The 22269-nt window shown below is 35.3% G+C and overlaps 1 protein-coding gene and 2 long non-coding RNA genes across 3 annotated transcripts; 1 reads left to right on the forward strand and 2 right to left on the reverse strand.

The window, feature by feature from the left end:
- Positions 1–6336: 6336 nt before the first annotated feature.
- On the forward strand, positions 6337–7073 carry LOC148691824 (uncharacterized). The gene is made up of 2 exons (XR_015954679.1): positions 6337–6471; positions 6628–7073. It is a non-coding gene; the product is annotated as an uncharacterized LOC148691824 (long non-coding RNA).
- Positions 6475–8543, reverse strand: LOC148691825 (uncharacterized). The gene is made up of 2 exons (XR_015954678.1): positions 7791–8543; positions 6475–7434 (listed from the first exon to the last, which is right to left on the reverse strand). It is a non-coding gene; the product is annotated as an uncharacterized LOC148691825 (long non-coding RNA).
- A 7296-nt stretch (positions 8544–15839) lies between these two features.
- Positions 15840–19860, reverse strand: LOC137742973 (uncharacterized). Its single transcript, XM_068482899.2, has 2 exons — positions 16004–19860; positions 15840–15891 (listed from the first exon to the last, which is right to left on the reverse strand). Exons 1-2 carry the CDS (start codon positions 19858–19860, stop codon positions 15840–15842), a joined length of 3909 nt encoding a protein of 1302 aa, XP_068339000.2.
- Between the last annotated feature and the right edge of the window lie 2409 nt (positions 19861–22269).

Consider the following 22269-nt stretch of genomic DNA (forward strand, 5'->3'; position numbering starts at 1 on the left):
TTTGAATGGTCACGATTAAACATCAACATCTGGTGTTTGTTTATTTATAGAAAGAGAAAGAAAAAAAGGGAAAGTGAAAGAGGAGGGGACTAGAGTGAAAGGAATTTGGAAGGGAAAAAATTCCACTACGTCTTTTTGGGACTAGAAAGTACTTCTAGTCGTAAGCGCTCAGTCTATTGGTGTTATTAATTATTAAAAAAAATCCATTTTTTTAATTAAGAATCCAAATTCATCTTCTTCTACTCTTTATATTCCCCTATAAAACATTTTTAAAACCAGAAACATTTTTAAACTTTTCTACCAAATATAGTCAGAAGCATTTTTCTCTGTTAGAAATTGTTTTTAATCTTTCAAGAAACAATCCCAAACAAGTCATTGAAATATAAACTAATCGTCCTCTTATAATCACTGCAAGTGTTAGCAGCGCAACTCCAGTTGTTGATTTTCATTGCACGTGAACTCTCAGTCATATAAGCAAGAAATAATTTTGTACAATATACTATGGTACTGCTGGATTAATGAGCGTCATCATCATATGGCTATGTATCGATTCAAAACCGTGTGGCCTGGCTTTAGTGGTAGAATAGACTATCTCTAACCGAAGAGTCCAGAGGGCCAAAAATAGTTTAAAAATCGTCTCCAATCGAGAGTTGGGGCAAATGGCTTGTGGACCCCACTAGACAAAAAAGGGCCAACTGATTAGGCCAAGAGAGCCAGCCATATAGCCCCGGACTGGGCCATAAATTTGAAACCAACGGCTAGCTAATGTCAGCGTGATGCCAGCTAAAAACGGTTAGCTAACGTCAATTATCGTTATTTGAATTTTTTTTTTTTTGGCCAAAATTTTTTGAAAAATATATTTAATTATAGGCTCAGAAAGTATGTTTGGATGTTCTTTTTATAGGCCTTAGAGCTTGCTCAAATCTCTTTCACAGTCGATGTGGAACTCCCACCACTTCTATTTTTTTTTTTTATACTTCCTCTCCCACAGCTGATGTGGGACATGCCCACCCATTTCCATTTTTTTTTTCTACTTCCTCTCCTACAGCGGTGGGACTCTCCCATCCCCTTCCTTTTTTATTTTTTTATTTTTTTATACTCTATATTCACATTTGACTTGAAATATATAAGTTGTATTTTTTAAAATTTACTTGAAGTTATTAAATTTAAGTTGTATTTTTTAAATTTAAGTTGTAGTTTTTAAATTTAAATAATAAATCATGTTTGGTCTTATGGCTCCTTGGCCCTCCGTTGGAGACAGTTTTTTATGATAAAGCTAAAACGAGCCCTATGGCCATTTGGCCATCGGTTGGAGATGGTAAGAAATATGACACTGCACTATTCATTAAAATCTTAATTTCTTAGAGGACCAGAGGATTAAAACGAACCATTTGACCCTCCTTCAGATGAAGATGGTCTAAGTCTATCCGCCCCTCCCACCAAATTGCATGCATCACTTATCAGTGCAATAATACAAGTAACTACAAACATTTGGCATCTTCGATCCCAATGACGTATCTTTCAAAGATATGATGTACACAGTTCATGTCTTGCACTATATAAAATATATCAGTTGTTCCCTTCACAGTATATTTCCACTCCCATAACATAATTCGAGTTGATTTTCTTGCATGCTTGGGATATAGGATGAGATATTAAGTTCCGGTATCGAATCGAAATATTAAAAACCTTATCGATTGAGTACTCATCTCAATAATACAGGCTTCTTCTCCCAAAAAAAGTATAATAATATAGATATATACGTATGATATTATCCAGTATTGAAGTAATCATCAACCCATAATCGATTGTGATGGTTCCAAAAATTGAACGAGGTCCTATTTTGTCAATACGTGAGAGAAAGAAGCTTGTAGGCGTGTCATTTTAGAGGCTGTCAACAAACAGTATTTGTGCAGTAATTTTGAGGTGTTTCGCGAGATCGGACTTCTAAACAACAAAATTGAGCATCAAATAAGACTCCCGTTTTTAGATTCTTTTAATACCTTGATGACCGAGGACATTTAAATTTTTTTTTGGTTAGCGCGCTTGCCTAAAACATAACAATGAAAGGAATGAATCAAAAAATGTTTCAATTAATTCTTCCATAACTGAAGGAAGAGTACAGTACACTTGAAATGTAAAGAAAAGTATAAAACTAGCAAGATTCTGAGAGGAAAGATAATGCTAAATCAGACCAGTTATATATGGAATCAAATTAGATCAGTAAAGAAACGTTGGACCTCGGGGCTGGCAACTTAGTTGGAATTAACATAAACTATAATCATACTAAAAGGTAAGTTAAAGAGCTTTTGGGTTGAGATGAATGGCTGTTTCTAAGTTAGAACTTAAATTTTTAGCCCGTAACCTCAACCATTGGAATTGGCCTTAGTAGGCCTGAGTTTAATTTACGCTCCAAAACAGATTGGTTACTCTTAATAAGCTCAAAGATAGATGTGATAACACAATAGTACCTTTCCAAAAATAGAATGATAATTATATTGCTTAGAGATAATTTAAAAGAATTTATACAAGGCTTATTATATTAATACCTCACAAATTGTTGAATAAACCTCACATATTTAATACAATCCACATTTACTTTTTCACTTAAAAATTATCTTAATACACCCTACGTACTTTCCAATAATACCCCACACCCTACATTCTCAATATACACCTTATATTTTGTACATGCATCCCGCATCTGATCTAGCAGACCCTTCGACAACACTTTACTGACTGCGCATTCATTACTATTGTGCATCGTATAACATCTGTTATTGATAGTGACATGGTTCTGCTTCTAAGTCACAGTTAGTATTGCCATATGAATCCATTCAACTTTCCTAATGATCCTCATAGTTCTTTACTATGATGTATTTTTTATCGTGTTGCAAGTCTTATTGAGGAATATGATTCTCTTGCAAGATTGCTAGAAAACAAATCATATGTGGGTTTGTTTTCAATTCCACCATTAAAACTCATCTCGTCTGTTTTTAATATTTGGTGTGGTAATTTAGGTGTTTAAATCTTTATGTAATCTTTGTGATCCCTAAAAGATAACTATGAATATAGATGTTTAAATAATGCAACAAACGCAAGATTAAATAATTATCGATGTTGTCGAAATCACTAAAACAAGGAAAAATACAAAGTCTTACCTCATGTGAAGCTTACGAAACATCAATTTCATGTTCCATTCGTCAAAAACATTTTTTCTCAATCAACATGTTTGTAGTTTCGTTGGTTGGGATTTTGTTCAACAATAGATGGTGGGAGGGTTTTGATAATTGAGAAGATAAATAATATGCTAAAACTTATTTAGAATTAAAAAACAAAAAAAAAAAAAAAAAAAAAAAACCTAATAAGGTCAAAATTGTTGTTGCATAGTGGGGTAAATAAGTAATTTAATATTAAATTTTAATGTGGGGTGCTAGTATAAAAAACCGTATACAAGATTTTAGATTTTTTGTTTTATTTTCGTTTAGTTAGAAGATTTTTGCAGTGTTTATTTCCTGTTATTTTGTTTTACATCAATATTCAAATAGTTTCTGTAGATTTAGACATATACTATTAATATCAGTAACATGACATGTCCTCAATAAAAGTTAAAGGAAAACATAAACAAGCGAAATATAGTACTTCAAAAACAAAAAGGAAATAACATAGAAAGGAATATGATTGAAAAGCTAAGCACCTAAACCACATGCAGTTTAGGTGCAACATGACTGCCTTCAACATGATTGTTCAAGAGGTGAAAGACATCCTCAATAGTAAGCAAATTGATTTGCGAAATAAAACTCTATTTTGGCCCTTAATAAAGCCATTCTGTGAGGGACATTTGAAAATGAAAGTATAATTCAAAGGTAAGAATTGAATTAGGAAAGAAACACTTCAACGCACTGTTTGAATCCAAAGGCAAAAAGAAAGCACAAAAGGGAAATTGCGTTATAGGGTTAGCATTCAAATGGTAAAAATAGAACAAGTATTAGATGTGGCTAATCAAAATAGACATTTGAAAAGCAAAGTATAATTCAAAGGTAAGAATTGAATCAAGTACAGACACTTCAACTCAGTGTCTGAATCGAAAGGCAAAAACAGAAGCACAAAATGGAAACTGCATTACAGTGTCTGCATTCACATGGTAAAACATAACCAATATTAGATGTGGCTAATCAAATAAACATTTGAAAAGTAAAGTATAATTCAAAGGTAAGAATTGAATTAGGAAATAGACACTTCAATGCAGTGTCTAAATGATGACTCTTAAAGAACTTTTTTCTCTCAACCCTAGCCGTTCCCTTTTCTTGCACAGAACCCCCCAAAGCTAATTGCTCGCCGCTGACTCCTTCTTCTTTGGTTGGGGTCGGTAGGCAACCTTCTCTCTTCCTCCTTTTCCTTTTTCCCTCTAGCCCACTAATTCATCCCTCAAATCATTTCCTTCCATTCGTCCTGGTGTGTGTATATATATATCTCTCTTTCTCTCTCTCTATCTCTCTCTCTCTCTCTCTCTCTCTCTCTCTCTCTCTCTCTCTCTCTCTTTTTTCCTTTCCTTCCAATTTTGTTTCTTTCCCTTGTCTCCAGTAGCATCTATTATCCTTTGGTGGTGTGCTCTGAGCTTTTGTCTCAGTTTGAGATTTTGTCTAAATTTTGCTCTGAGTTTATTATGCATCTTTCCTCCCTAGTTGTTGTTCCTCTTCACGAATCCTCTAACATCACCCTTGGTAACTTGTTTCATTGGATGGCTCTTTCAAGTTTCTCATTTGGAGGAGTACTCTGGCGTTTGGTGGCTTTTAAAATGCTTTTTACACTATTTGGTAGGATTATAGGAGTACTCACTGCGCGGGTGGCTTGGCCACCCTTATTTTCCGTTCATCCATTTGGTTCCTTGGTTCGTCTTTTTATGGTGTTGGCGTTGTGAAGATGCTGCAACTAGCTTGGAAGATGCAACATATTTCCTTTTTTTAGATCTAGGGTTACAATTGGAGTTTTCTCTTGTTTGGCCTATCTTCTTTCTTTTCTTATCGTTGTATTTTCTATTATGTTGGATTGTGCTTTTACTTGTTTGTTTTGGGCTGCCTTTCTTTTGTGCTATCCATCTCTTGTACTAGCCTTCTTTATTAATGAATTTTATAATGTTTGACCCAAAAAAAAAAAAAAAATTGTAGTGTCTAAATCCAAAAGCAAAAACAGAAGCACAAAACGAAAACTGCATTACATTGTCAGCATTCAAATGGTAAAAACAGAACTAACATTAGATGTGGTGTGGCTAATCAAAATAGACATTTGAAGAGCAAAGTCTAACTCAAAGGTAAGAATTGAATCAGGAAATAGACACTTCAATGCAATGTCTGAATCCAAAGGCAAAAATTGAAGCACAAAGCAAAAACTGCATTATAGTGTCTGCATTCAAATGGTAAAAACAGAACCACTTTTGTTTTTGGTTTGGATGATGTTGAATCGGGAGAGAATGAAGTACGTAAGGATGAAAGAAGAGATAAGATAAGGAATGAAATAAAATGAAGAGAGAAGGGTATAATAGTTATTATTTAACAAGCTTAAACCCATGTGACATGATTTATTGGCCTATGTATAATTATTATAAATATTTCATTGATTATGTCAAAAAAAAAAATGACGATTGATGTATGGGTAATTAATAAAGATTTTATTGACCTTTGACTAAATATCCTTAATTATATTGGAGGTTTAAAGTCTACTTTGGGCTTTGAAATGCTTTTGGGATAAACCGGGACATTGGGCCCAAGACAAATTAAACTAATTAAGTAGTGGCCCAAAAGGCCCATATGATTGCTATGGCCGGTTGGGTTGGACCTAGTGTTAGTGGGTTTTGTTCTTATTTTATTTTCACAAATGGAGTGCAAAACAAACTCATGTGACAGTGCAAGTCAAAAGATTTAAAGTGAAGGTTCTCTTGGAAGTTTAAGGATGTAATCTTCTTTCACTTCACTTTCTTTGCATTTAATAGTTCTCTTCATTCTGTTTTCTCCCCGTGTATTGGTACTCAAAAGAAACAACTTGTACAGAAACATAAAGAGAAAAAGGAAGAAAGAGAGAAAGAGAGAAACACCATCGCCACCACCAAACCTTCCACCTATCCCTCCCTATAATAGGATAAATTTTTCATTGTGACCGGAACACAAGTGGTACGTCATGTATTTTTATTTAAGTGGTGGTAAATTTTATTTTTAAAGTTATTAACTTTTTAATACACATGTCCCACCATTCGTGTGGGGACAAGTGATGATCACACTGAAAAATCTCTCCTATAATAAAGCAAGTGGGTACTAGCATGTCACACTTGCTCTATCCTACACTCACCACACACAAGGAGGTGTCGAAATATTAAGGGGTATCGACTTTGGTGCATAAAGGAGAAGCTACACAAGCTGGAGCAAGGAGAAAGAAGTTGGAGGAGTTAAATGCTTAGCTTCAAAGCTAGATGCAAAGGTATAACTTATAATCTGCCATTTAATATTAAAGTAAATGAATATACCAACCATAGGACCAAGATCTTGAAGAGGGTTTTGTAGCGCTTTAGTTTGCTTCCGCCCTTTTTGTTTACGTGCATGTTAATCTACTTGAATTTTATCTTATGCATGCCAGTTAGATTCACTCCTACAAACCCTTTACAAGCCAACTTCTTGTGTTGGTTTCCGTGGTGGCTGGGCACTCCTTGGCCGTTTTGGTTGAGCCACCTCGTATGCTCAATTGCAAGGCAAATTCGATCCGTCTTGATTCGGCGGTGGTGTGGAACTATTGCGGACCTATAGCTTGATCTGTGGCCAATAAGCCTTCCATGGTTGCAGTTGCAGCGGGTCTCCTTACTCAGGTTGAGGTACTGCAGATCGTTCGAGGGTACGGTGACGCTGTTGTTGATCAGAAGGAGCTGCCCTGTTTTTTGTAGTGGTGATGAGCCGTCGGTGGTTTTCTTATTGGCTTTGTTGTAATTTGCTTCGTTTGTGCCACCTAGAAGTTGTGTGTTCTCACTTTTGTGATGGCTCTGCATGTTGCTCGGTCTAGGATTTGTCATTACTAATCTATTGTGGTAGGTTTGCACTGCTGGTTTTTGTGTGCTATATTGGTGTGGTGGGTAATGGCGGAACCAGTGCAGAGGCATTGGGCTCCCTTGAGCCCAATAGATTTATAAGTTATCCCTTTAAAAAAATATTTGACCCCTTTAATAAAAAAATATTTGACCCTTTTAATAAACTTTCAATTTTCCAGTCCTACCCTCTTTTATCAGAAAAGTGACTTTTCCCAGAACCCATTTCTCACGCTATTAGAAAAGTGACTTTTCTTATAACCCAGTCCACACCAAAACCCAACGCACACTAGAACCCAACGATCTCTCTTGTTCTCCAGGTTGCATTCTTTCGGCTTGACGTCCTTCCTCTAGTAAGTTTCTCTAATCTGAAATTTCATTATTTATTTGTTTGAGTTTTTAAATTTGGAGATGGGAGAATTTGAGTGAAAGAGGGGTGGGAAATTTGAAACCATCATAAGAAAAATTGAATCAATTCACTCGTGTTAATTAATACCTGTATTGTAATTCTAAACCAAAATGAATGATAACAATATAAGATTTTAACATACGATGATGAGGTTGCAGCAGGAGAAAGATAAGGCAATCAAATGGAAAATAAAGGAATAAGACAAATTCAATCACATGTAAAATGAAATCTGAATTGCACAATAGAATGGATTGGGGAAGGAGGAGGTCTGGGTATTAGACGTAATATATTTCATAAACAACTGAAAATACTAACCTGAAAAAATCCATAAATTATGCTCAATTGATATGGTACTTGAAGTCAACATGGCATGTAGGAAACTGATTCTGCAAAGTGATGCCGCAAACTGATTCTACAGAGTGATGCTGCAAACTATCTGATGGACCTTTATCCTTAACAGCCTTATCTTAATGGCTGTCAACTAACTCCATTTCCTAACAACCTTATCTTAATGGCTAAGCTAACAATCTTATTTTAATAGCTAAGTTAAGATTTAATCTGGTAGACCTTCTTTATCCTTAACAGCCTCCTTCCGTGCGGATAGAGAAAGACTCTTTCGGGTTGACAGAAGCTCTTGGTAGGGGTGGTGGGCGATTGTATTGACGGTAAAAGTGGTCGTGGTGGAGGAAAGGACGAATACTAGAGAAGTGTTGGTAATCAAGACGGAGAATTGTTGATCCCCTCGCAAGGCCAAATGGGCCCTTTTTAGTGTACCGCACGCATCGAGTGTTTCCAGCCCGTCTTAGTCTTAGCCTTAGGGGATGCAAACTTGTCTGGTCTGGCTAGGGATTAATTAAGCAAGACATATCCATCACATATTACATCGGTGCTGCTACTAAGGTTAATGTTAATTTCTAATGGCCCCCGGTTTATGGGATGGCTTTTGCTTGAATAAGTTTTCTAATAACCTAGCTTATGGGGGGAAATGAAAATGACGGTCATCAGTGTTTTTGTGGATTAATTTAACAGAAAACTAGATTTTAATCCTTAAATAAAATAAAATTTTAAAATATGTCTTATACAAGATTAAAAATTAATTTATTTTACTCCATAAAATCTTTTAATTAATGTCACCATACGCAATCAATGGTTTTTTTTTTTTTTGTTTACATATTTTGTTATTTATTTATTTTATAATTATATGGTGTCCATGAATTAAATTTTGTAAAAAATCTTTATACATTTTAATACTCATTTGAAATTAAAATGAATTAGCTTTATTTCTTGAGATTTTACATCACCAATTTAGGGTAAGTATCTCGTATAAGAAAATATTTTGTTATGAACTCTTCGATACACTTACATTTTTGCATATTTTCTTAAGTCGAGTCATACCTAGTTGCAAGATCCAAAACTTCAAAATCAGTATCCATCGATAGTAAAACTTGTTTTTCTCTATAAAGCTATTAGGGTTTTAACCAGAATGAACGTAGAATATACAAGGAGTCATGGTAGGGTTTAATCATAGTGTGTGGTTTATTGATAAATTTTAGTTTTATTATTAGTTTTAAAATTTAAGTTGGGTGTAGAAAGATGTTACATGGTTTTAAATAAACTTTCTCATTCTAAGTTCGAATGACCCTCGTGGCTTTTGGTTTAATGAGTTTTGTAATGAACTAGATTATGGAAGAAAATGGAATTGACGGTCATCATTGTTTTTGTGAATTAATTTAATATTTATGCCTTGAATATATTTGTCGCCGATAAATTAGATTTAGAATTCATTCTTTGATTCCCTAGTGTTCTCCTTAATTACGACATGCATGGTACTTGCCCTTAATAGTCTCTTTACGGTTTATTTGTTTGATTTTGACAAGTATAGCACCATCCCTCATTCCCTCTTAAATTAAGGTAATGAATGACAGGAAAAATGATCTCACTCTCTCTACTGTAGGAATAGGAGTAGGCGAATGATATATATATATATATATATATATATATATATATATATATATATATTGTGCGATGATAATTCACAAATATTGCTCGGGATTCTGGAGGCAGACGAAATGAATTACAGAAGTGACATGAAATGAGATACATCACAGAGGAATGTTTCTGACGTATTGAAGATTTAAGTCGAAACGGGCAGCAATAATAAAGCTTTGCAGATTTGAGCTCATGATCCACCGTTTTGAAGATAACATCGACATAGCCGTGACTTCTGGAATTTTCAACCAAATTTCACCTTTACAATGTTTTATCAGGGTTTTAATGTTTAAGGACTCTTTTGGTATTTTATTTATTTGTTTACTTCTTTTATTTGAACTCCTAGATTTTCTAGGGCTCAAAGACATAATTATAAATAGGACTTTAAAGTGTTTGTTATATTATCAATAATTTTTCAGGTTTTTTCATACCTTCACGTGCATTATAGTTAACTTGTTTTTTCGGATTTATCTTTTGATCTTATTCTCTTTGTCACGTTAACATTGAATTAAAGTGTGATTATGTAAATCTTAGATTATATTTGATACTAGTTATTCTTCGCTGTGCTGTTAAGACTTATATTTCTTGGAGGAGCAAGATTCTTCCCTCCCTTATTAGTATATAAATAAATGCATTGTGTAGGGAATAACACATCCTTTACACAACCTTGCAAACACATCTCTCTCTACTCTGTCTTTGCCGTGCCTCCTCTCTCCCCCTTGTTAGATTAAATAAGCCACAACATGTGCACGTTATTAGCATGCTCCTCTGCTGCGCAAAGGAATCTGATGTGGAAATCATTCATCTTCAATGATGGGTGTATTACATTTCAATTATTCTTAATTGATTAAATTTCGATTTTTTTAAAATTGATTTATATACTTTTATTGATTCGATTTTATTTTATTTTATTTTTGTGTTGAACATGATACAAGCTTTCGACATGGAAAGCGAAAATTGAAGATAGAACCCAATTCACAATATTCATCATGCAATCTAGGTTCTTCCAAAACAACGGTGTTTATCTCGATATTTTTTCAACCTTGATTGTGAACCTTCACCATAATGTATGACCTAACTTTATGTTTTACGAATTTTAGATATTACATAAATTGTATATACATTATAGTTATAATATTGCTAGTATGTGAATTAAATATGTGTGAATAAAGAAAAGAAAAAGAAAGAAAAAAAGGATGTTGAAACCCTAGAACTCGTAATGGGCTTAGATGCCCTAATCTACTTTAGACTGGGCCTGATCTACAAATCCCCAGCTTGAGCATGCAGCTCGCATTGGAGCCGCTAAGCCGAAGCTTGCGCTAACCCAGACAAAAGGGTCCTAAATTACTTCTTGTTCATGTCGTCTTCTTCGTCCACCTTGTCGCCTTTGGGCGATTTTTCGTCGAGATATATCATCTCCGTCCACGTCGACTACTATATGAATTAAAATTGTGTGAATAAAGAAAAAGAAAGAAAAAAGAGAAAGTTAGTTAGTGCAACCACGCACACTGTTTTGTGTAAACGCATCTATTTTACTAAATTCATACCTAAGAATGTACATTTAACAACCCTCTCAGGTCCACCCAACCTGATTGAAGGAGATGGAAAGACTCGTATAATATTGCCCAATGGCGCTATTTTGACCATTCAAGAGGCACTTTATTCTCCACGTTCCGGAAAAACGTCCGTTCATGTATTTAGTGAATTCTTTTTATTTTATTTTTTATAAATGTTAGTGAATAAATGGGCAGGAGTCGGAGAACTCAGAGTCCCATTTGAAGGCACGCCTAGTGCCTTCAAATTCTCAAGGCTAGTTGCATGAAATGGTACTCTGCGAATCTGAAAGTCCTAGGATGGGTACTAATTTTAATCTAAAAATGTAACTAAATTTCAACTTAAAGCTAAAGCAATTTAAGGTTTAAGTTAATCAGTTATGTAAACTAATCCCTACACAAATAGTCAAAATAAATATAACAAGTACGCACATGATGTAGGATTTAACGAGGCAAAACCCACCACTGGGAAAATCCTCGGGCTACCAAGCCAGGAAACACTAAGAAAGAAAGAATACATAAAGACTTACAAGAACTCAACAACTAGACAATCATACTAGTTGGCAGCTTTGTCTTCGCGCTTTGCTACTCGATCTTTCTTCAGTCTTCGATTTGAAGTAGCACGACACTAACACGATCGTCAATCACCTTTTCCTCGAACTTTGCAAGATACTAACTCGATCATGCATAATGTTTATATGATGAAGTGTTTGGTTGAAAAAATCAATCAATTATGAAAATCACAAGGCACATTTTCATAATTGATATTCAATAAAAACCGAATGAAAATCAGCATGAAAAAAAATATTTTCTCTTTAAAAACACATGCTATTCAAACCACAAGATGGTAGCCACTGAAAAGTTAATTTAAGATTAATGCACTGAAAGTAATGTTTTCTCTTTTAAAAACCCAAAGTTGCTGCCAATCTATCTTCCAAGAAAAACATGCATATGCGGCATCTCTTTGAAACAATTTCAAAGCTTCCTTATAAATTCTCAATGCACGGGAACCAATTTGAACTGATAAGATTTCATAACTAATCATAGGTTTTAGCTAAATTGACAATCCTTTTAAAACCACAAATCCTAGATACACACGGCAACAACTTTTTCTTTTTAAAACAATGACAACCATGCAATCCATTTAGTTGGATGCAATCAGATAAGTCTTTTAAAAATACAATCAATTTATCTTGAAAGTAGTTTTAATAAAAGACCTATCTCAAATACAATATCATGAGATATAGATGAATGTAATTGGATGCATGCATGCAAACATACCTGAATGTGTATCTTGTTCACGTAACATCTTCTCATCAAAAGAGTAAGAGACCTCCTAGACTTAAACAATTACAATTGAAAATATATAACAAGTCTAAGCTATTACAGACTCATGCATTTTGTCAAGAATTGCCAATATTGGTCTAACAATCTCCCGCTTTGGCATTTCCTTGACAAAACCCTCAAATACAATATTTTAAAAATTTAAAACTTATGCATTGAAGTCTGTAATTTGCACACATTAAACAAAACACCCGTGACGTACAAAAGATAGATGTTGCATGTTTATTAAGAAATAAGGATAATCATTCAACTATCTTTCATCGTCCAAAAGAGAAAAATAAAAAGAAGCTTTATTATGAAATAATGAAATAAAGATAATCATTCAAACATGATGTATCATCCAAATAATAAACTAAAAGAAACCCTCACTAACTAAAACATTATTCTAGCAAAAAAAAAAAAATCACTCCCCTTAACTACTAACTAAAATCTCTCCCCCTAACTATAGTCTCTCCCCCTTTTTGTCATAGGAAAAGCCAAATTAATCATGCTTAGGCAACGATTCGTCATCGGTAACCCAGTAGAGATCTTCCTCAGGATCTTCCTCTATATCATCGTCTGAAGTAGGAGTTGGCAGCGGTGTGCGTTCCAGAATTAGTGGACATGGAGTATGAGAAGGTGGTGGAACACTAGCAGGACGGAAGTCAGACTCATCATCAGAGGATGAAATATGAATGAGAGGAGTAAGCATGTGATTGGGGATACGATGGATACATTGCTCCAATTGAGAAAGTCGATGACTAAGATCCATGATAGAAATCTTAATGAATTGCTCCAACTGAGAGAACTGTTTGCTGAGATCAAGAAGACGCTTGAAACCCTCAGTGGGACAATCAGCAGAAAAAGTTGAAGAAGCAGGTGGGGACGAAAACAATCTGCGAGTCACATACCGTGTGCGGGGAGAAGAGAAGGAAGGAATAATGCTCGGAGTTGTGCCTTTCAAAGCAGGAGAACGTGCAGACTTGCGTGATGAAACCATGATGAAAAAATTGTATGGAAAACAAAAGTAAGGACGACAGCAAAGGAAGATGGAGGCCACGTTATAAATAACAAACGAGGAGGAGATGTTCGACTGACAATGAACAAAGGAAAAGCACGGGAATAAAAAGACCAAACCAAAATAGAAGTCCAAGTTCAACCCAACTTAAAAGACCAAAGAGATAAGCGGAAAAAAAATAAATAAATAAAATAATAGAAAGATGAAAACGACTCATTATTTAGAAATCAAAGGGGATAAAGCAAAGAAAGAGAAAAAATAAAAACAAACAAAACGTCAGACTCATGCTAAATCCTAAAGAACATTATCTAGAAGTCAAAAGGAAAAAAGCAAACAAAAAACGTTTTTTTTTTTTTTTTTTTTTTTTTGTAATGTCCACTGAAACATAATACAAACGAAAGAAAGCCAAAATAGTCAGGACTATAGAGATGCAATATGATTAAACAAGCCAACTCAAGAGCAACCCCTAACCTCACAAGGAATATTCTCAATGTTCACTCAAGGTGTTTGGGGTGAAGTGTTTACAGTCAAAAAAAATCATTATGTGAATACCCTACCATAGGCTTGCAGAGCAATCTCATCTCCACACATCAACAAATTACCCTCAAGAGATGAAAATAGGTTCTTACGAAGGGTGATAGCAGGGTGTAGGTACGGGATTAAGAAAAAAAATAGGGAGGAGATAAGTCCAAGAAGCTATAGAATCCTGTCGAAATAAAACGGAAGAGAGGTGGAGACAGAGAGAACCACTAGAGCAATAGAGAGTGCTTTGCACATTTAATATATTTGTGGTCTTCAAGTACAAGAATACCTTTGAGTGGCTTCAGAGATAAACAATTGCCAAATGTGTTATACACACGAATCTTGATTTTTCACCCTTTTTTTTTTTTTTTTTTTTTTTTTTTGAGATAGCTTTTCTTGACTTGGAAAGATTCTGCCAGCACAAGTTTTGCTCTGCAATGGGAAACAGTCTTGGACTCTCGCCTAAAAAATTTATTCAACTGGCTTGGATTGTGGGGAGACCAAGGGTATAAGAAGTGAAGCAGGGAAGATAAACTGAAGGAGAAATCCAATAATGCGGAAAAATAATAAAGCACTGGGGCATAAGAAAAAAATCGTAATGCTTATTTTCATCTCAAAAGAAGAGTAAAGAGCGATGCAAAGCCTCGAGAGATCGCAAAGCAAGTTCTAGAGAGTTAAAAATCACATAAGATAGAGCACACAGAAACGAGTAAAAGTGTATGAAAAATGCATACACGAACTAGAGGCTCAAAAGCTCACAGGGTGCAGAGGTGCAGGTAAGAAGTCAAGTTTAATCAGAAAACATACATATAGTATCAACCACCAAAGCAAAAACATATTATGTATAGCACAAAGCAGAGAATGCAGTGGACAAAAGTTTGGTAGACTAACAAGACTTGGACTTCTTTTACTTTGATGTTTAAGAAAAAATTAATAACTAAGGGAGAAAAAGAAAAAAAGGAAAAAAAAAAATGGAAACCAATGAAGTTTAGAGAATACGACATATTCCCAATGCCTTTCGAAGAGTTTCAAAACGATGAGTGTCGAGAGGCTTAGTAAACAAGTCTGCAAGTTGATGTTCAGTGGCAATGAACTCCAATATTAAAACCTTCTCTTCAACCAGAACACGAATAAAATGGTGACGAATTTCAATATGTTTGGTATGAGAATGTTGAACTGGATTCTTGGAAATGTTTATAGCACTAGTATTGTCACAGAAAATAGAGAAGGTGCCTTGATTAATGCCATAATCACAAATCATTTGCTTCATCCAAAGTAGTTGGGTACAACAGCTACCAGCAGCGATGTATTCAGCTTCGGCAGTGGATAAGGAAACGCAATTTTGTTTCTTACTATGCCAAGCGACCAGATTGTTTCCAACATAGAAACATCCTCCAGAAGTACTTTTCCGATCATCAACATTTCCAGCCCAATCGGCGTCTGAAAATCCAGCAATTTCAGAATTGGTTTCAAAAGAATAATGTAAACCAAAATCAACCGTGCCACGTACATACCTGATGATTCTTTTGACAGCTTCCAAATGCGATTCTTTTGGATCAGCTTGATATCGTGCACAGGCACCAACACTATAAGAGATATCAGGCCTACTAGCAGTAAGATACAACAAACTTCCAATCATACTCCTATAGAGGGATTGATCAACACTTTTTCCATTTGGATCCTTGTGAAGTTTTGTGGTTGTTGCCATGGGATTGGAGACTGGTTTTGCTGAATCTAAACCAAACTTCTTAACCAGCTCACTTGCATATTTTGTCTGAAAGACAAGAATACCGTTTTCAACTTGTTTGACCTGTAATCCTAAGAAAAAATTCAATTCCCCACACATACTCATTTCGAATTCGTTCTGCATAACTTCATTGAATTCTTTGACAAGTATGTCAGATGTTGAGCCAAATACTATGTCATCCACATACACTTGAGCTATCATCACATCCTTGTTTATTCTTTTAACGAACAAGGTTTTGTCAACAGCTCCTCTTGTATATCCTTTCTTTAACAAATGGGTTGAGAGTTTTTCATACCATGCTCTAGGAGCTTGTTTCAAACCGTACAAAGCTTTCTTCAATCGATACACATGATCAGGATGTTTTGGGTCAACAAACCCCTTTGGTTGCTCCACGTATACTTCTTCTTGAAGTACTCTGTTTAAAAAGGCACTCTTGACATCCATTTGATATAATTTAAAACGCAAATGACATGCAAAAGCAAGTAACAACCTAATGGACTCCAATCTCGCAACGGGAGCAAATGTCTCGTCAAAATCCAAACCTTCTACCTGAGTGTATCCTTGAGCAACTAGACGAGCTTTATTTCTCGTTATAATACCATGTTCATCGGTTTTGTTTCGAAAAACCCATTTTGTTCCTATAACATTTGTTTCTTTGGGTCTGGAAACAAGATACCATACATCATTTCTAACAAATTGATTGAGTTCCTCCTGCATGGCCATTATCCAATCATCATCTAAAAGAGCTTCCTTGGCATTTTTTGGCTCAATCTTTGATATGTAGCACGTGAAGTTTACTACAGCAGTAGTTTTGCTTCTTGTTAGTATGGTATCTTCCACGTTGCCAATAATGTCGGACTTGGAGTGATATTTTTGCACTTGCTTGTGTCCTTTTCTCAACGCTTTTGTTGAGTCAACATTTTGGTGCACTTCAACCTGAGTAGTGGATGACTCATCGATTAATTTACTTTGAAGGAATTCTTCATCTGAAGTAGGTTGTTCAATACTTAAGGAGGAGTCATTCACAACAACATTAATGGACTCCATGACATTTTTAGTTCTTTTGTTGAACACTCTATATGCTCTACTAGTGAGAGAGTATCCTAGAAAAATTCCAATATCACTTCGTGAATCGAATTTTGCTAACATTTCCCTATCTCTATAAATGTAGCATATACTTCCAAACACTCTCAAATGCTTCACATTTGGTTTCTTTCCTTTCCAAATCTCATATGGTGTGCACTTTGTACCAGGTCGAAGATAGACTCTATTTACAGTATAGCAAGCGGTGCTGACTGCTTCAGCCCAAAAATGACTTGTCAAACGAGCGCTAGTCAGCATGACACGACTCATGTCAAGCAACACACGATTTTTCCGTTCAACAACTCCGTTTTGTTGAGGAGTGATTGGAGCAGAAAAATTATGAGCAATTCCTTTTTCATCACAAAACTCAGAAAATGATGTGTTTTCAAATTCAGTTCCGTGATCGGTTCTGAGTTTTATCACACGATCATTTGAAGCAACTCTATCATTTTGAATTCTATTCAACAAGCCACAAAATGCTTTGAACGCATCAGATTTCTCACGCAAGAATGCAACCCAAGTAAAACGTGAGAAATCATCCACCAAGACAAGAATATATTTCTTTCCCCCAATACTTTCGGTCTGTACCGGTCCAACCAAGTCCATGTGCATCAGCTCCAAAGGTCGTGAGGTTGAGATGTAGTTTGTTGACTTGTGTGAACTCTTTGTTTGCTTTCCCACTTGACATTCTCCACAAATTCCAAGTTCTCCAGCCAACATTGGTAAACCTCTCACATATTCCTTCTTGGAAAGCTTGATCATATCCTTACAATTCATATGGCCTAATCTTTTATGCCATAAATCCAAAACATCATCAGTTGCTTTGTTGCATATATTTGGCACATGTGATTCATTTGCATTCACACAATAACAATTGTCTTTAGACCTTTTTCCTTCAAAAATGTCTATCCCGCTAGCAACTTTCACACAACATTTCAATTTATTGAACAATACTTCAACATCATCATCATCACAAATTTGACTGATGCTAATTAGGTTAGCTTTAAGTCCATCAACTAACATGACATCTTTTAAGCATGGAATTCCTAGAGTTTTGATTTCTCCTTTTCCAACAATCCTTGCTCTTTTTCCATCTCCGAAAGTGATTGCTCCATTTTTACAATCCTCGGTGAAGGTTGTGAACCATCCTTTGTGTCCAGTCATATGCCTCGAGCAGCCACTGTCGAGATACCAAGTATCAGACTGACAAGTTGAGAGGGCAGTAAAAGCCACCAAACATGTAAGATTGTCTTCATCAGATGATGGTGACATCTTATCCAATAAGCAAACTTGAGTCTCCTTTCTTCTCCATACTTGTTTTAAGTTTGGAGTGATGGAATTGAGCATTCTTTTTGAAATCCTATTCATTCGCTTCGGATTAGCAACAAATCTCATTTTGAGATTTGATTTTCTAGACATCCAATGGGTGGTGTGCTTAGTTCGATCTTCCTTTCGAAGTTTGTTACATCTAGGTCTGATATGTCCTATTTTTCCACAGAAGTGGCAAGTAGGAATGAAGGTTTTTGACCTAATGAAATTTCTTGGATCAACAAAAGTGCTCACAGAATTTGGCTTATTTGTAGTGGTACACGAATTTCCAAAGGGTTCATCACTACTTTCTTTTCTGCTTGGTTCTTGTAAAGCTTTGACAAATTTAGTAACAGAGGAGGAAGAACTTCCAGTCACATTAAAATCAAAACCTAAACCACTTCTATCACCTGAATTTTTTCCATAGCTTAACATTTTGTCAATTTTTCTTGATCCAATACTAAACTCTTCGACCTTCTTTTTCATGCCTCTTAATTCATTTTCAAGAATTTCATTGTCAGATACGAGCATATGTAGTTTTTCCAACATTGACTCTCGTAGCTTCTCTGCATGCTCCATTTGAGATTGATGCTCAATCTCTACTTCCTTCTTCTCGCTTTCAAGTTGCACAAGTTTATTTTTCAGTTCATCATTTTCTTTCTTCACTTTCATGGTGATATCATAAAGTGCAGTATACTTTTGTAAGACTTCTATGGAATCAGGTTCTTCAACTACCGAGTCATCAGTCTCATATCCATCCAAGATTCCAACAAACGCAACCACTTCATCATCATCTTCAGATGCCGTGTCCTTCTCTGAATCGCTGTCACTCCAAGTGGAGGTTAACGCCTTGTTCTTTTCATCCTTCAGCTTTTTAAGAGTATTAGCACATTCATGAGCATGATGTCCATACCCTTGACATTCAAAACACTTGTCTCTGTCATTTGAACTTTTCTTTTCACCAAGTTTGACAAACTTAGAAGAATTTCCATGAGAAAAATCTCGAGAACGAGGAACTTTGGAATTTGAATCAAAATTATTTCGATTTTCACGTCCTCTGGAACTTCTAAGTTTCAAAAATTTTCTAGCTTGTTTGGTGAGAAGAGCAAATTCATCTTGAGTCAGGTTTTCAAATGAATCCTCATTCACTTTTTCATTATTGACTTTGAAGGCTACATTTTTTCCTTTCTTGACTTCGGTAAAGTCAGACTCATATGTTTGTAATGACCCAATCAATTGTTCCAACTTGTAGGTGTTTAAATCTTTCGATTCTTCTATAGCTGTCCTTTTCGCATGAAACCTAGAAGGAAGAGACCTTAGAATTTTCTTAACAACTCTATGTTCTGGAATGCTGTCACCAAGATTGTGACAACCATTGACAATTACACTAAGTTTAGCATAAAAGTCAGAAAAACTCTCATCATCTAGCATTTTGATATTTTCAAATTGTGTGATGAGATTTTGAAGCTTGGATTCTTTGACAGTGGAGTTACCTTCATGAGTAACTTCAAGAATATCCCAAGCTTCTTTCGCCGTTGAGCATTTACTGATGTAGTTAAATTGCTCAGGCGAAACGGCAGTGAACAACGCATTCAATGCTCTTTGATTGAATGTGCTAGAGTTGCGTTCATCTTCACGCCATACCTTTCTAGGCTTAAGCATAGAAATAGTAACAGAAGACTGTCCTTCGCCTTTGGTTTCTTCAACTGTTGGAGGTTCCCAGTCTTCTTCAACCACAAGCCACACTCTATTGTCAAGCGCCCAGAGAAATGATTTCATCTTTGCCTTCCATGCAGCGTAGTTGTCGCCATCAAAATGTGGCGGGTAAGAAACTGAACCCATAGACCGATTCATCCTAGACTACCCACGGATCTCACTAGATATTTTTAGTGACCTGGTCTGGTGCCAATTGAAAGTCCTAGGATGGGTACTAATTTTAATCTAAAAATGTAACTAAATTTCAACTTAAAGCTAAAGCAATTTAAGGTTTAAGTTAATCAGTTATGTAAACTAATCCCTACACAAATAGTCAAAATAAATATAACAAGTACGCACATGATGTAGGATTTAACGAGGCAAAACCCACCACTGGGAAAATCCTCAGGCTACCAAGCCAGGAAACACTAAGAAAGAAAGAATACATAAAGACTTACAAGAACTCATCAACTAGACAATCATACTAGTTGGCAGCTTTGTCTTCGCGCTTTGCTACTCGATCTTTCTTCAGTCTTCGATTTGAAGTGGCACGACACTAACACAATCGTCAATCACCTTTTCCTCGAACTTTGCAAGATACTAACTCGATCATGCATAATGTTTATATGATGAAGTGTTTGGTTGAAAAAATCAATCAATTACGAAAATCACAAGACACATTTTCATAATTGATATTCAATAAAAACCGAATGAAAATCAGCATGAAAAAAAATATTTTCTCTTTAAAAACACATGCTATTCAAACCACAAGATGGCAGCCACTGAAAAGTTAATTTAAGATTAATGCACTGGAAGTAATGTTTTCTCTTTTAAAAACCCAAAGTTGCTGCCAATCTATCTTCCAAGAAAAACATGCATATGCGGCATCTCTTTGAAACAATTTCAAAGCTTCCTTATAAATCCTCAATGCACGGGAACCAATTTGAACTGATAAGATTTCATAACTAATCATAGGTTTTAGCTAAATTGACAATCCTTTTAAAACCACAAATCCTAGATACACACGGCAACAACTTTTTCTTTTTAAAACAATGACAACCATGCAATCCATTTAGTTGGATGCAATCAGATAAGTCTTTTGAAAATGCAATCAATTTATCTTGAAAGTAGTTTTAATAAAAGACCTATTTCAAATACAATATCATGAGATATAGATGAATGTAATTGGATGCATGCATGCAAACATACCTGAATGTGTATCTTGTTCACATAACATCTTCTCATCAAAAGAGTAAGAGACCTCCTAGACTTAAACAATTACAATTGAAAATATATAACAAGTCTAAGCTATTACAGACTCATGCATTTTGTCAAGAATTGCCAATATTGGTCTAACAGAATCTGATAAGGACTATAGAGATACTTTCAGTTGCTCTATTAAAAGAAAAAAAAAATGAAGAGAGCTCTATGTGCTATTTTCTTCAGCTTCTTGTTCTTCTTGGCACTCCATGGAATGGAAAATAGATGCTAGCTAGAGTGCAGAGAGATCATCTTTCTATACACAAATTTTCATAACATTCGGGTTCAATTAAAGTTTGACAACAAAAAATACAATTAAAGTGAATTTTTTCATCAACCAGGGGACATAATTAAAAATTAAAACTTGAAACCTAGTCCGATATTGGAAATTGAATTTGCAATATTTTGTTATTGAAAACTTGGAATAATTTCTAGCTTTATATTTCAGTCACTTTTGGTATGGTTTCAAAGTTGGAAACTCATTTTACACGTCCAACCTGTGCATGACAAATGCTGCCTTCTTAGTATTGCCCAATCCTTCAATTTCTTAGAGACTACTAATCCTATTTAATAACCATGATTGATGCATGGGCACGTGAACGGCAAACTTTAGAGCGTCTCTATTAGGCTCTTCAAATGAGTTTGCAAATAGAATTTAAGGTAAAGTACAAAAAGCTACCTTAATTATTGGTGTCACAACATTTTCATACCTCATCTTACGAATTTGTGCCAATGTTATACCTTCCGTTAGCTTGGCGTGAATTTCTCAGTTAAATGCTGACGTGGCTTGATTCAAAGCCCACTTTCTATTAAAAAAATTACTAAAATACTATTAAAAACTAAAAAAAAAATCATTTAATATTTTTAAAATATTAAAATAATAAAAAAAATAAAAAACAAAAAACAAAACATTTCGTCCCTTTCCCTCCCTCCATCCCTCCCCCATCTACCTACTGCAAGCCTGCAACCCAGAGGAAAAAAAAAAAAAAAAAAAAAAAAACTTCATCCCTTCCCACCCCCTCCCCTCCTTCCCTCCCTCATCTACCTGCTGCAAGCCTGCAACCCAGAAAACAAAAGGAAAAAAAAAAAAAAAAAAAAAACTTCATCCCTTCCCCCCATCCCCCCTGCGTCCTTCCTTCTTCTTCCCCATCCCCCCACCCCCTCTTTTCCCCCTCCCCCACCCGAGCCCCTACTTGCAACCAAAAAAAAAAAAAAAAAAAAAATCCTAGTTCGTCTTCCCCTCGCATCCACCTTCCGCACCCACCCTTGAACTGGGTTGGGTTTTTTTATTTTTAT

The sequence above is a fragment of the Pyrus communis genome, chromosome 13 (genome assembly GCF_041283825.1).
Source record: "Pyrus communis isolate YQ-2024b chromosome 13, ASM4128382v1, whole genome shotgun sequence".
NCBI classification, from domain to species: Eukaryota; Viridiplantae; Streptophyta; class Magnoliopsida; order Rosales; family Rosaceae; genus Pyrus; species Pyrus communis.